Consider the following 14,048-nt stretch of genomic DNA (forward strand, 5'->3'; position numbering starts at 1 on the left):
GATTCATGATGAATGCATTTTAAACCTGATTCATGATAAATGCATTTTAAACCTGATTCATGATGAATGCATTTTAAACCTGATTCATGATGAATGCATTTTAAACCTGATTCATGATGAATGCATTTTAAACCTGATTCATGATAAATGCATTTTAAACCTGATTCATGATGAATGTATTTTAAACCTGATTCATGATAAATGCATTTTAAACCTGATTCATGATTAATGCATTTTAAACCTGATTCATGATGAATGCATTTTAAACCTGATTCATGATAAATGCATTTTAAACCTGATTCATGATGAATGCATTTTAAACCTGATTCATGATGAATGCATTTTAAACCTGATTCATGATAAATTCATTTTAAACCTGATTCATGATGAATGCATTTTAAACCTGATTCATGATAAATGCATTTTAAACCTGATTAATGATAAATGCATTTTAAACCTGATTCGTGATAAATGCATTTTAAACCTGATTCAGGATGAATGCATTTTAAACCTGATTCATGATAAATGCATTTTAAACCTGATTCATGATGAATGCATTTTAAACCTGATTCATGATAAATGCATCAAAGTTAATTTAACTCAGAAAGTGTACAAATGGAACCAAATGGAACGGGTCCATTTGGTTCCATTTGTACACTTTCTGAGTTAAAGACCCATAAGGGTCCATTTGGTTCCTATAACTATCATTTAGCCGGGGACCCCCTGGAACTCCCTCAAGGACCCCTGGGGGTCCCCGGACCCCACTTTGGGAACCACTGCTTTACACAACAATAGCATTATTATTGTGCATTTTGATCAGATTGTCAAAGTTTCGTTTCTCTCATCACCTCTCTCTCTCTCTCTCTCTCTCTCTCTCTCTCTCTCTCTCTCTCTCTCTCTCTCTCTCTCTCTCTCTCTCTCTCCATAGCTCTGGATCCTCCCCAGCCTATTGGCCGGCTCTGTGCTGCACTTCCTGTCTGTTGACCAATGGCATTGTGTTGCCGCCTGGCTCTATGGGGCGGGGCTTACTGGCCTCTTCATCACCTCCACACTCTTCCACACCGCTGCATGGAAGATCAGCCACCTCCGGTGTGTGTGTGTGTGTGTGTGTGTTTGTGCGTGCGTGCGTGCGTGCGTGCGTGCGTGCGTGCGTGCGTGCGTGCGTGCGTGCGTGCGTGCGTGCGTGCGTGCGTGCGTGCGTGCGTGCGTGCGTGCGTGCGTGCATATGTTCATTGCAACATAGCCAAAGGGCCAGGACAGACAGCTGCAGCCTGATAATGAAACAAACCATGTTACAAACCATCACCTCGCACGCACGCACGCACGCCTCTGACCTAACTGATAACTCAGCCATGCAAACACAGACTGGACAGTTTTCCGTTCAGACACCTGGGATTCATTCATACAGTAATAGTATGCATACTGTACACTGCAAGTCATTTCCAATGGGAATCGAGTGGTTTCCTCTCCTCAAAGGTCACTATACTTTGGTCGACTACCTACGCCAAACCCTCCCCCTAACCATAGCCTACCTACCCCAGACCCTCCCCCTAACCATAACCTACCCAGCACACCTAAACCTAACCCCCAACCCTATCCCGAGTCGGACCAATGCTCCTTCCAACCAATGATCTTCTCAAAAGGAATCTTCACTTGACTTAAAAGGGAATGTACCTCAAAATGTTTCATTTCAAATTGTCATCATCATGGTTATCATTGTTTACTTTTTTTTTCTTTTCCTCTCGTTTTTCCACAACAAACATTGTGGTATGTGTTTGAAGACAGATCAAATTGACACCTGTTGCAATGGATTTCAGTGTGTGTGTGTGTGTGTGTGTGTGTGTGTGTGTGTGTGTGTGTGTGTGTGTGTGTGTGTGTGTGTGTGTGTGTGTGTGTGTGTGTGTGTGTGTGTGTGTGTGTGTGCGTGCGTGCGTGCGTGCGTGCGTGTGCTCGTGCGTGCGTGCATGTGCTTGTGTGTGTGTGTGTGTGAAAGTGTGGTGGTTAACGTGTCATAAATGTGACCATTAGGATTCAAAAGTAAAATATCTTAAAAAGTCCTTTTATTGGTTGGAAGAAAGAAAAACGTTCATTGAATGATTGCAACGAAATACAGTAAGCATGAATGGTATTTTTTAAATGTACTCTTATTCTGTCTTATGTGTTATCTTATCCCTCCTGTGATTGGTTAGGAGAGTGGAGCAGCGTTTTCACATGTGTGACAGAATGGCCATCTACTTCTTCATCGCTTCCTCCTACTCGCCCTGGTATATTTAACACCTTCTACAAATGCCTTCTATATCCTGACAGTTTTCTGAAAAACACTGAAGCACTGAGAAAACTGTTGCGCCTTTCTTCGTCCTTTTTTTCAAACTTGACTACGGTAGCGGTGGTCTCAAAAACATAAGGGAAACTTTGACAGGAAAAGACTCGCTCACTGTATAGAAGAGGAAGTAATTCTCCTTAGACTGAGACTTAGAAAAATATTTTTATTTTTATTTTATCATAGATAAAAGCATGATAAAATAAAATAAAAAATATTTTTCTTTTATTTTATCATAGATAAAAGCATGATAAAATAAAATAAAAAATATTTTCTTCTCTCAGTCTAAGGAGTTTTACTTCCTTTTCTATACGGTGAGCGAGTCTTTTCCTGTCAAAGTTTCCCTTAAGTTTTCTGAAAAACGCATGACGTTTCTATGTCAGTCGTTCTCAAAACAACGTCATGTCAAAGACCCCCAAAACATTATGTAATTGGCCGCCGACCCCCAACTGAAAATATGTTTTTCCAGAGACACCCCCCCACCCTAGAAGCAAAGATATGAGTTTAATTTAAAAAAAACATTCGGTCTGAAAGAATGTATATTCCAAGACTTGCGCCACGATTTAGAAAAAATTGCAGATATTTGTCAATAGCTAAAGTATAACATCATCATCATCATCATACTATATCATCATACTATAATCATACTATTATCATCATCATCATCATCATCATACTATCATCATACTATAATTCTAACAATGTCTGTCAGAAACACCGCCTTATCTCCTCATTGCCTGCACCAATCACACATTAAAAACGCACCGGGCGCAGTACCCCCTATGGCCACAAGGGGGGGGGGGGGAAATATCTCACAACGGGTAAGGGCTAGTAATGATTAATACATCAAATGGGGAGGGAGGGAGGGAGGGAGGGAGGGAGAGAGACAGAGAGACAGACAGACAGACAGACAGACAGACAGACAGACAGTTGTTGTAGTTATGTTACGTACGTACATGCCATGAATTTGTTTTTGTGTGTGTGTGTGTGTGTGTGTGTGTGTGTGTGTGTGTGTGTGTGTGTGTGTGTGTGTGTGTGTGTGTGTGTGTGTGTGTGTGTGTGTGTGCACGTGCGCGTGTGTGCATGCGTGCGCGTGCGTGCGTGTGTGTGTGTGTGTGTGTGTGTGTGCAGGTTGATCCTGAGGGAGCTAGGACCCTGGGCCTGTCACATGCGTTGGCTGATCTGGGTCATGGCGTGCATTGGATCTACATTCGTTTTCTTCTTCCATGAAAGGTATCTCTCTCTTTTGTCCTTTTGTTTCTTTTTTTAAGCCATTTTGGGCGAGAACCCCTTTTGTTGTTAGCATTATGTTATGCTTTAGCTATTGAAAAATAGCAGATCTACATGCTCATAGCGCGCCACCGAGTGGCGCGCTATGAGCTTGTAGGTCTGCTATTTTTGAAAAATCGAAGAGCGACTGACATAGAAACATAGCTTTTTCAGAAAACTGTCAGGATGTAGAAGACATTTTTAGAATCTGATCTCAGGTCAGAATGGGTTAAATATATATAGATAAGAGAGGAATGTGATAAACATTAGAAAACGTGAAGAACATGGACGTGCACACATAGACATAAAAGGGGGCTTCTTTCAGCCCCTGCCCCTCTTACATCTCTGTTTGTTTGATTGATTGATTGAAATATGTATTAACAGTTTGCAGAATTTACAGTACATTTCAAGCACAAACTCAATACAAAGACTGTTAACTGTGAGTGGACGACCCAATTAAGCATTACACTTGTTTACAACAGGGTCCACCATGTTCAATTCATCAAAACATTTAGAGACGTACAAATAGACACTTCTATATAGTTAAAGAACAGAACAGGAATTCATCATAAAGGAAGCAAAAAGGAAAAGAAACATATACAGTGAGGGGAAAAAGGGGGGGGGGGGGCAGTAAAACAACTGCCCTCTCCAGCCCATGAATCCAGCATTTACTACATGGTGAAAGAAAATATGTTGTTGTATGGTGTTTTGAGGAAGAATTGCTTTAATATAGACTTGTTCACTGGAAATGGAAAAACAGTACATCATAGTCATACATAGAACTGAAAGTCTCAAACAGTCATTGTCATGTTAGTAGTGTAGTAATTGCATTTATGGGGAGATGAGTTGTTCAATACCCCCTTGTGGCCGCGGGGGGTACTGCGCCCTGGGTGCGGTTGGATTATTATTTAATATATGGGTGATGTAAAAACAATATCTGTACAGTAAATATGATAGTTGCGTCGGTAAAATGTAGCCTAGCTGGATTGTGGGAGCGTGCAGATTTTATTTGGCATGGAGAGATGTGTGCTAATATAGTGTGGCTCGGTCGGAGATAGACCACGGACAAATAAACAGGTTTTTATTCACTAATAAATTCATTATTAATGTTATTGAAAAAATGGCTCCGTTAAGACCTCCATATAATTATGGTCCATGCCTGTGTGAAAAGTGGGTGCGATTGGTGCTGGCAGTGAGGGGATACGGCGTTGTTTCTGACATTCATTCATTCATTCATTCAGACATTCGGTTAATTATAGTATGATAATAGTATTAGTTTAGTGTTAGTTTAGATTAATACACGATAATCAACACTAACACTTTAATTTAGAACACAGCCAAATCAAATCATAGTACAGTATAGGCCTACGTGTTCAATCAATTATTCAATCAAAGCAAACGGCACAAACAATATTAGTTTGCCTCTTCTACAAAGTTCTACAAGTTATAAATTACTGTCGTGTGTTGCCATTCTGTTGTACTTGTATTATTTCCCACCACGGAGTACGGTAGCCTTGCATCTCGGAGGACAGGCAAGTGTCGGTAGGCCAATCAGAGGCAGGTGGGGCGTTACCATGTCTATGCTCGGAATATACGCATTGGTGACCCCTGACCTCTGTAGGACATGTTGGTGACCCCTGACATCACTTCCTGCTTGCAGGTACAAGCTGGCAGAGTTACTAGGATATGTGACCATGGGAGCTGCTCCGGCGCTGGTCATCCTGTCCATGGTAAGAACATAGAGTATTCAAAGGATAGAGACTGATCTGACCCAGCTGGCCCCTTGGGTAAGAAGCAGGATGTACCCATGAGACAAGATGGCCGATATCCATATCCCATATAATTAAATGGTCATCCTGTCCACGGTAAGAAGCAGGGATGTATTCCCTGATGAAGGCTTAACCACCGAAACGTTGGATTAATTTTTGTCTTACCTGCTGTCCTAATAAAATATCGGCACTCTGGCTATTGGCGTCTGCGGCCACCTTCTTGTTTTTTCAAGATCTCCTCTACAAGAAGCAGGGATGTATACCCATGAGACAAGATGGCCGATATCCATATCCCATATAATTAATTGCTATTATGGCCGATATGGCGTCATCATGAAAGGGGGCGGGATTGCGACGCTCTATAGACCGATTCCGTAGCTGGTCTCATGGTCGCAGCCTACGTATTTCCTGTAGGTGGACTCGACGTAGCTGCGGGGATAAAACCCTCACCAGGCGCACCTCTTCCACTACAGTGAACGGCAGAGTGACTGATGTTAGTTTGCCTCAAACTTTACTCCTTTACCTGCTTTTTTACTAACACTAACATTACAAAGATGCCCAGAACATCGAGATGAACCTGTGTAGTTTATGGCTGCTCCAACAGTAGTGGCAACATAAAAAAATTAATAAAACGGAATGTCTAATATCCACCGCGGTGGCTGAGACCAGAGCCATTGAGTAATGGTTGAGACGAAGCAGTGAAAGATACATAACGCCAGTGTACTTTATACCTCATACTTTAAATGCTTAGTATGAGGTATACAATTCAACAGAAATATTTGGTATTGGGTAAGACTGGCGTTATGTATCTTTCCCTGCTTCGTCTCAACCATTACTCAATGGCTCTGGTCTCAGCCACCGCAGTGGATATTAGACATTCCGTTTTATTTTATTTTTTATGTTGCCACTACTGTTGGAGCAGCCATAAACTACACAGGTTCATCTCGATGTTCTGGGCATCTTTGTAATGTTAGTGTTAGTAAAAAAGCAGGTAAAGGAGTAAAGTTTGAGGCAAACTAACATCAGTCACTCTGCCGTTCACTGTAGTGGAAGAGGTGCGCCTGGTGAGGGTTTTATCCCCGCAGCTACGTCGAGTCCGCCTACAGGAAATACGTAGGCTGCGACCATGAAACCGCTACGGAATCGGTCTATAGCAGTGCAGGCAACACAGAAATGTATGTGTGGGTAGCGTTAAGAATTTGGCATAGCAACTGAATTGGGACAAATCTCTCCGTTCTTTAGGGCTTTCTGGCCTTTTCTGTTGATTTCGTTGCCGATGTTACTGTCCTCAACAACCTGACGCACGCACACAGCTGCTCTCACCAAACCTACTCCTTCTTCTAATGCGTTCAAAATGCAGTCACTCGCTCTATAAATTCAAGGGGCAACGACATAATATTATTTGCGCTGGTAAGTTGAACCCATTTAGACCTGAAGACGCATCGGTGTCACCTTACAGCTTTTAACCACGTTTATTTTAAACCGAATGCTGCGCTACGAGCCACTGACATAGAAACATAGGTTTTTCAAATAGTTTGAGAGCCACTGACATAGAAACATAGGTTTTTCAAATAGTTTGAGAGCCACTGAAATAGAAACATAGGTTTTTCAAATAGTTTGAGAGCCACTGACATAAAACATATAGGTTTTTCAAATAGTTTGAGAGCCACTGACATTTTGTAGAATATGTTGTCAGGTCTTAATGGGTTAAGCGTGTGTGTGTGTGTGTGTGTGTGTGAGTGTGTGTGTGTGTGTGTGTGTGTGTGTGTGTGTGTGTGTGTGTGTGTGCGTGTGTGCGTGTGTGCGTGCGTGTGTTGCAGGTGAACCGTACCGGCGTGTGCGAGCTGGCACTAGGGGGAGTGTTCTATGTGGTGGGTGTGGTCTTCTTCAAGAGCGACGGCCTCGTCCCATTCGCCCACGCCATCTGGCATCTTTTCGTTGCCATCGGAGCCGGCATTCATTACTATGCCATCTGGAGGTACCTCTACTCACCTGGACCACTGCTGCAGACCTCCAGATGACAGACTGGAGGAGGTACCTCTACTCACCTGGGCCTCTGCTGCAGACCTCCAGATGACAGACCTCTACTCACCTGGGCCTCTGCTGCAGACCTCCAGATGACAGACCTCTACTCACCTGGGCCTCTGCTGCAGACCTCCAGATGACAGACTGGAGGTACCTCTACTCACCTGGGCCTCTGCTGCAGACCTCCAGATGACAGACCTCTACTCACCTGGGCCTCTGCTGCAGACCTCCAGATGACAGACCTCTACTCACCTGGGCCTCTGCTGCAGACCTCCAGATGACAGACTGGAGGTACCTCTACTCACCTGGGCCTCTGCTGCAGACCTCCAGATGACAGACCTCTACTCACCTGGGCCTCTGCTGCAGACCTCCAGATGACAGACCTCTACTCACCTGGGCCACTGCTGCAGACCTCCAGGTGACAGACCTCTACTCACCTGGGCCTCTGCTGCAGACCTCCAGATGACAGACCTCTACTCACCTGGGCCACTGCTGCAGACCTCCAGATGACAGACCTCTACTCACCTGGGTCTCTGCTGCAGACCTCCAGATGACAGACTGGAGGTACCTCTACTCACCTGGGCCTCTGCTGCAGACCTCCAGATGACAGACCTCTACTCACCTGGGCCTCTGCTGCAGACCTCCAGATGACAGACCTCTACTCACCTGGGCCTCTGCTGCAGACCTCCAGATGACAGACTGGAGGTACCTCTACTCACCTGGGCCTCTGCTGCAGACCTCCAGATGACAGACCTCTACTCACCTGGGCCACTGCTGCAGACCTCCAGATGACAGACCTCTACTCACCTGGGCCTCTGCTGCAGACCTCCAGATGACAGACTGGAGGTACCTCTACTCACCTGGGCCTCTGCTGCAGACCTCCAGATGACAGACCTCTACTCACCTGGGCCTCTGCTGCAGATCTCCAGGTGACAGACCTCTACTCACCTGGGCCTCTGCTGCAGACCTCCACACACATGGGCTGGCCAACAATGTACTCGGCTATATGTCTACCTCAGAGCCATAGAGTAAGACAGAGTTACGACAGTTACTTCATGGGACCGGTCCAATACACAGACATAGACTTCTATTGGCCAAGATCATTTGTCGAAGAGTGTCCGGACCGGAAGTTGGCAGAATGCACTGGACTCAGGCTACAGCCCAGTTTTAATGATCTTAAATCCCTTTATTTTTTTTAGATCGTAAGTCTTGAAAAATGGGGGTCGTCTTATGAGTCGTCTTATATTATATTACTGTATATTATTATTATATTATATTATAACTTGGCTTAAGCCAAGTTGTGCTGCTAAATTAAAGCCCTCTGCTCCAAGCAGGATATATATATATATTTTAGGAAATACTCTTCTTTATAAAACAAACCCTGTGAAGCAGGCTTTACACTGCAGTAGAAAGTAGTAATGGTAATCGTCAGTCATTGTCGTACAATGGTGCTATTAAACTGCTAAATTCACACTACTACTACTACTGCTGCAGTACAGTACTACAGTACAGTACTGCTGCAGTACAGTACTACAGTACAGTACTACTGCAGTACAGTACTACAGTACAGTACTACTACAGTACAGTATACAGTACACTACTACTACTACTGCTGCTGCAGTACAGCTCGGTGTCGCCACCATGACGACGATACATTTTTATGTGTACATTCTCACAAATGCTTTACTGATGCCAGTCCTTCCCATGCCATGCCATGGAAGGCAGAATTATTATTATTATTATATTATTACTTAATAATATTAATAATCCCATGCCATGCCGGAAGGCAGAATTATTATTATTATTATATTATTACTTAATAATATTAATAATCCCATGCCATGCCGGAAGGCAGAATTATTATTATTATTATTATATTATTACTTAATAATATTAATATTTCCATGCCATGCCGGAAGGCAGAATTATTATTATTATTATATTATTACTTAATAATATTAATAATCCCATGCCATGCCGGAAGGCAGAATTATTATTATTATTATTATATTATTACTTAATAATATTAATAATCCCATGCCATGTCGGAAGGCAGAATTATTATTATTATTATTATATTATTACTTAATAATATTAATAATCCCATGCCATGCCGGAAGGCAGAATTATTATTATTTTTATATTATTACTTAATAATATTAATAATCCCATGCCATGCCGGAAGGCAGAATTCAGGAGAATAGCTTTTTCCCCCGAAGTCTCCTGAACTTGGAACGCACCATTTTGCATTGAACAAATTTGTTTTCTAAATCCATGTCGTAATACACACCGCATCTCCAGTAGATAAAGAGTGCTGGCTTGCGCCCCCGAAAATAGCTGACCTACAAGCTCTCAACACGTCGCAGCGTGACGCATTGTGAGCTTGTAGATCTGCTATTTTCGCTATTTTTGGTTCAAAAGTACGAGATTTCAGCCCCTCCTCTCTAACACTCTCTGCACGTCCCCTGGACTTATGACTTCATGTTGTCAATCATCCACACTGTAACAACTGTTCTGTGACCCTCTCTACTGTACGTCACTGCAGAAGGGCAAAGGACCGACAGAGCAGAGTCTGTCTGGGATTCTGTCCAGTTGTTCAACAACTTATAACTGATAACAAGTTATTGTTATCAGAGTATGAAGGCTGTAAATTAATCTTTAATACCCCAAATGTACATGGAGCAGACATTAGCCTACAACTGTATAGTAACAATACAATAATACATTAGACTGCAGGTTTCCTGCATGTTGTGGATTGACATGTACTTAAATCTTTGTCTACGGCGATGATTCTAATATCGGTCTATGGAGAATGTCTATTTAATATTAGAGATGTGTATTTAATGTTTTCATTGTCTCTGAAAGCAGGAGGATATGCCCTCGTCTATTAGAGCATTTTGAGTAGTAGTCCAAACATAGTGAGGGTAACATTTAAAAAGCATAAACCTTCCATAATGTGTGTCTAATCCAACAAATACAACAGGGAGAACATCGTAAATTCTTCTCATGTCTTTAAAGAGGTTTGAAAATATGATAATTCTGTAAATTCTAGGGGCTTTTTAAACTGTCTCTATTGTCACTCATGCAGGAAGTGTGTGATTTATATCATAGATTATATTTTGTATAATTATATATATTTCAGAAGAATCACTAAATTAAAGAAAGAGAGCTATTATACAACGTTGTGAGCGAGTGATTCCTTTCTCTGTGTACTGTGTATACATGAGTGCAAAAACGCATGATTGATAACTGCAAAAGTGCAAATTCCTTCAAATACCATGTTTATTTAGAAAGTTCTAGTGCAGAAATATCAAGAACGATTCATTCATAATTATGTGGGTGTTTTTTTTGTCACTGATACCATATTTATGGACAATGGATGTTTGGGAAAAGATATGTTCTGTCATAGAGGGCTAGAGAGCCAATTACGGAAAGTTAAAAAGGAGGTTATTTAGGAACAGCCTGTCCATTTGGGGTTGGTGAAAGTTTGACATGGTTGGCGACCACATAATAGGGATGCTAGGTTTCATGGTTGGCGACCACAGAATAGGGATGTCCCTGTGAATGTCCCTGTGAGATGTCCCTGTGAATGTCCCTGTGAGATGTCCCTGTGAATGTCCCTGTGAGAGCCTAGAGAGAGAGCCTAGAGAGAGAGAGAGAGCCCTGACAGCCACCTGGGGCTGCTGCTAAAGGAGGAAGGGCTCCCCCTACTGTCCCAGAGTGGGAGTACACCAACTCAGCATTCAATCACTGGAGCCTGGACAGACAGGAGAAGTGCAAAGGAGACGAGGTCAAAGGAGACGAGGTGTCGAGGTCAAAGGCCCGGGCTTGTGATATCCGTGGATATGCTCCTGAGGAGGAGGATTCTAAAAACCACTTGTAAATCCTAAAGCCTTGTTTATGCTTCACTGTGCAACGGTCCTATGCTGGAAAATAGCAGATATGCAAACTCACAGCACATCTCATTCAAGACACTGAACTTGCCATCCAAATGCATTATATGGTTAAATGGGCCCTAAGAGATGCAGAAATTAACTAGAAATCGTGTGTGTGTGTGTGTGTGTGTGTGTGTGTGTGTGTGTGTGTGTGTGTGTGTGTGTGTGTGTGTGTGTGTGTGTGTGTGTGTGTGTGTGGGTGTGTGGTGTGTGGTGAGACGCAACTTGGCCTGTCGTAGCGCCACCATGAGGCTGATTTGAAAACTGTCAAGTGGCATTTCTTCCTCAGCCTATAGTGGGAATAGGCTTGAAGCCGTGGATATGCACGGCTTGGGATACACTGCCATGTCTTCCTTCTCAGAATGCATTTCTTTCATGTGGATTCCAAGGGATTCGATTTCCCAAAAGTTGCGTAACTGATCTGACAGTGCCTGTTCCTCTCAACGTTTCTTTACCTATAACTGGCAGGTTAAGTGCTCTGGAAATATCCTCTTTAATTAAACTGCGGGTGCTACCCCCATCTAATAGGCACCTGGCTAATTGGCTTTGCATTGGTGCATAGATCCAAATGGTAGCTGTCTGCAGTAGCCTAATACTGTACTATTGTCAGAGTTGCTTGCTACACTACTAACTGCATCTGCAACACTGTGGTCAGCCTGTCTGTCGTTGCCGTGGTCGGCGCGTCTATCATGCGCTCATTGCGCTGTATATTGACTGGCTGTTTGATTGCAAACTGTTTTGTGGTGTCTGCGCCCGCACTCTTCACAGGGAATGCCCTGCGTTCTACAATTAAGTCTATGAACAGGTTGAAAAGTATCTTGCCACTACTAAATTGCTGTACGAGTTCCAATCTGGTTTCAGAACATCCCACTCCACTGACACATGCCTCCTCTATTTGAGCGACCACATCAAACACGAGGTGGATGCTGGAAAATACTGCGGCATGGTCATGCTGGACCTCCAAAAGGCTTTTGACACTGAACCACTCCATACTGGTTAACAAGCTTAAAGCCATTGGTTTTGATAGCACATCAGCGAGCTGGATGCAATCCTACCTGGAGGGGAGAGAACAGATGGTGGAGGTGAACGGAACACTGTCCCCCCCCCCTCCCAGTGAGCTGTGGCGTCCCACAAGGAAGCATACTAGGGCCTTTACTGTTCCTAATATATGTTAACGACATGACATAAGCTTGTGACTGCAACTTGTTCCTGTTCGCAGATGACTCAGCACTGCTGGTCTCGGACAGAAACAAACTGCAGGTTGAAAAGACCCTCAGCTCTGAACTCGGTAGAATCTGCACCTGGCTCGCTGATAACAAACTATCCTTACACCTGGGAAAAACTTAATCCATTCTCTTCGGATCAAATAGTAATCTCAGCAAGGCAGATGGCTTATTGGTTAGAGTGGGTGACAATATTATCACACGAAAAGATGAAATTACCTACCTAGGTTCCATCCTGGAGGCCAATCTTTCCGGTGATAAAATGGCCACCAACATAATCAAAAAAGTCAATCAAAGAACAAGATTCCTTTACAGGATCTCCTCACTGGTCAACAAAAACACCTTGAAGACCTTAACAGGAGCCCTCGTACAAGGTTTCTTTGACTATGCATCCACCTCTTGGTACCACAGCACCTCAAAGGCCCTTAAAACAAGGCTCCAGGCCTCCCAAAACAAACTGGTCAGGCTCCTACTTGGCCTCACCCCCCGAACCCACCTCAACCCTGCCCACTTTGACAGGCTGGGATGGCTTAGGGTCAACGACAGAGTACAGCATCTTGCAATGGGTCTGGTCCACAAGATTCGATACACCACCAAGATACTGCATGTACCTGTCTAAATACTTCCTTAATGTAAACGAAGTCCACACCCACAACACCAGAGGGAGTACAACAAACCATGTACAACCCAGATTCGGCACAAACAAGGGACTAAATTATTTTCGCTCCTATGCCACCAAAATGTGGAACGCCCTGTCAGACATGTGAATCCCTTGACTCCTTCAAAACCGCTCTCAAAGGGCACCTACGGATGGCTGCAATTCGAAACTGGCCTCTGTAGAATCTGAATCCCCCCCACCCCCCCCCCCCCTTTTCCCCTCACTGTATATGTATCCTTTTTGCTTCCTATATGATGAATTCCTGTTCTGTTCTTTAACTACATAGAAGTGTCTATTTGTATGTCTCTAAATGTTTTGATGAATTGAACAATGTGGACCCTGTTGTAAACGAGTGTAATGCTTAATTGGGTCGTCCACTCACAGTTAACAGTCTTTGTATTGAGTTTGTGCTTAAAATGTACTGTCAATTCTACAAACTGTTTCAATCAATCAATCAATCAAACGCGCGACATGCCTGCCTACCAGTCCCAGACATACAAAACACCTGCCTTGTTTCCTCAGTGTTTCTCTTCTTAGTTCAACAGATCAGTTCAGTTCTTGGATTTGTGATTAGGCCTACCATTACAGAATATGCATTTTTAATCATCTCTCTGAAACTCGCAGCATGGAATGCAGCTGTCGAGGCAGCGCCGCCGCTGTAGGTTTTCCTTTTTTCCGTTATTTTCTCCCAGTTGCTCTCTCTTGATTCTCTCTCTGGGGGGTCATGCGTTCCTTGCGTAAGATTGGCCGTTCTCTCACTGCTCTCCACTTCTTTTTGTAGGCTTAAATGACATTACGTTTTTTACACTGAACGTATTGTTCTTTCCATCACCATCCTCATCACCGCCA

At 43.4% G+C, this 14,048-nt stretch overlaps 2 protein-coding genes across 2 annotated transcripts in view; one reads left to right on the forward strand and one right to left on the reverse strand.

The window, feature by feature from the left end:
• The window catches only part of LOC310869163 (monocyte to macrophage differentiation factor 2-like), an 18,291-nt gene extending 10,786 nt beyond the window's left edge, over positions 1-7,505 (forward strand). Inside the window, exons 3-7 of the mRNA XM_083779774.1 lie at positions 929-1,089; positions 2,190-2,264; positions 3,452-3,553; positions 5,250-5,319; positions 7,179-7,505. Coding sequence (XP_083635900.1) covers positions 929-1,089; positions 2,190-2,264; positions 3,452-3,553; positions 5,250-5,319; positions 7,179-7,379 — 609 coding nt within the window. The 3' untranslated portion in view covers positions 7,380-7,505. The remainder of the gene's footprint in view (positions 1-928; positions 1,090-2,189; positions 2,265-3,451; positions 3,554-5,249; positions 5,320-7,178) is intronic.
• The window catches only part of cdc42ep1b (CDC42 effector protein (Rho GTPase binding) 1b), a 232,022-nt gene that overhangs the window by 119,361 nt on the left and 98,613 nt on the right, over positions 1-14,048 (reverse strand). The gene's annotated exons all lie outside the window — the stretch shown is intronic.

The sequence above is a fragment of the Protomyctophum parallelum genome, assembly GCF_964188405.1.
Source record: "Protomyctophum parallelum genome assembly, chromosome: 13".
Lineage (NCBI taxonomy): Eukaryota > Metazoa > Chordata > Actinopteri > Myctophiformes > Myctophidae > Protomyctophum > Protomyctophum parallelum.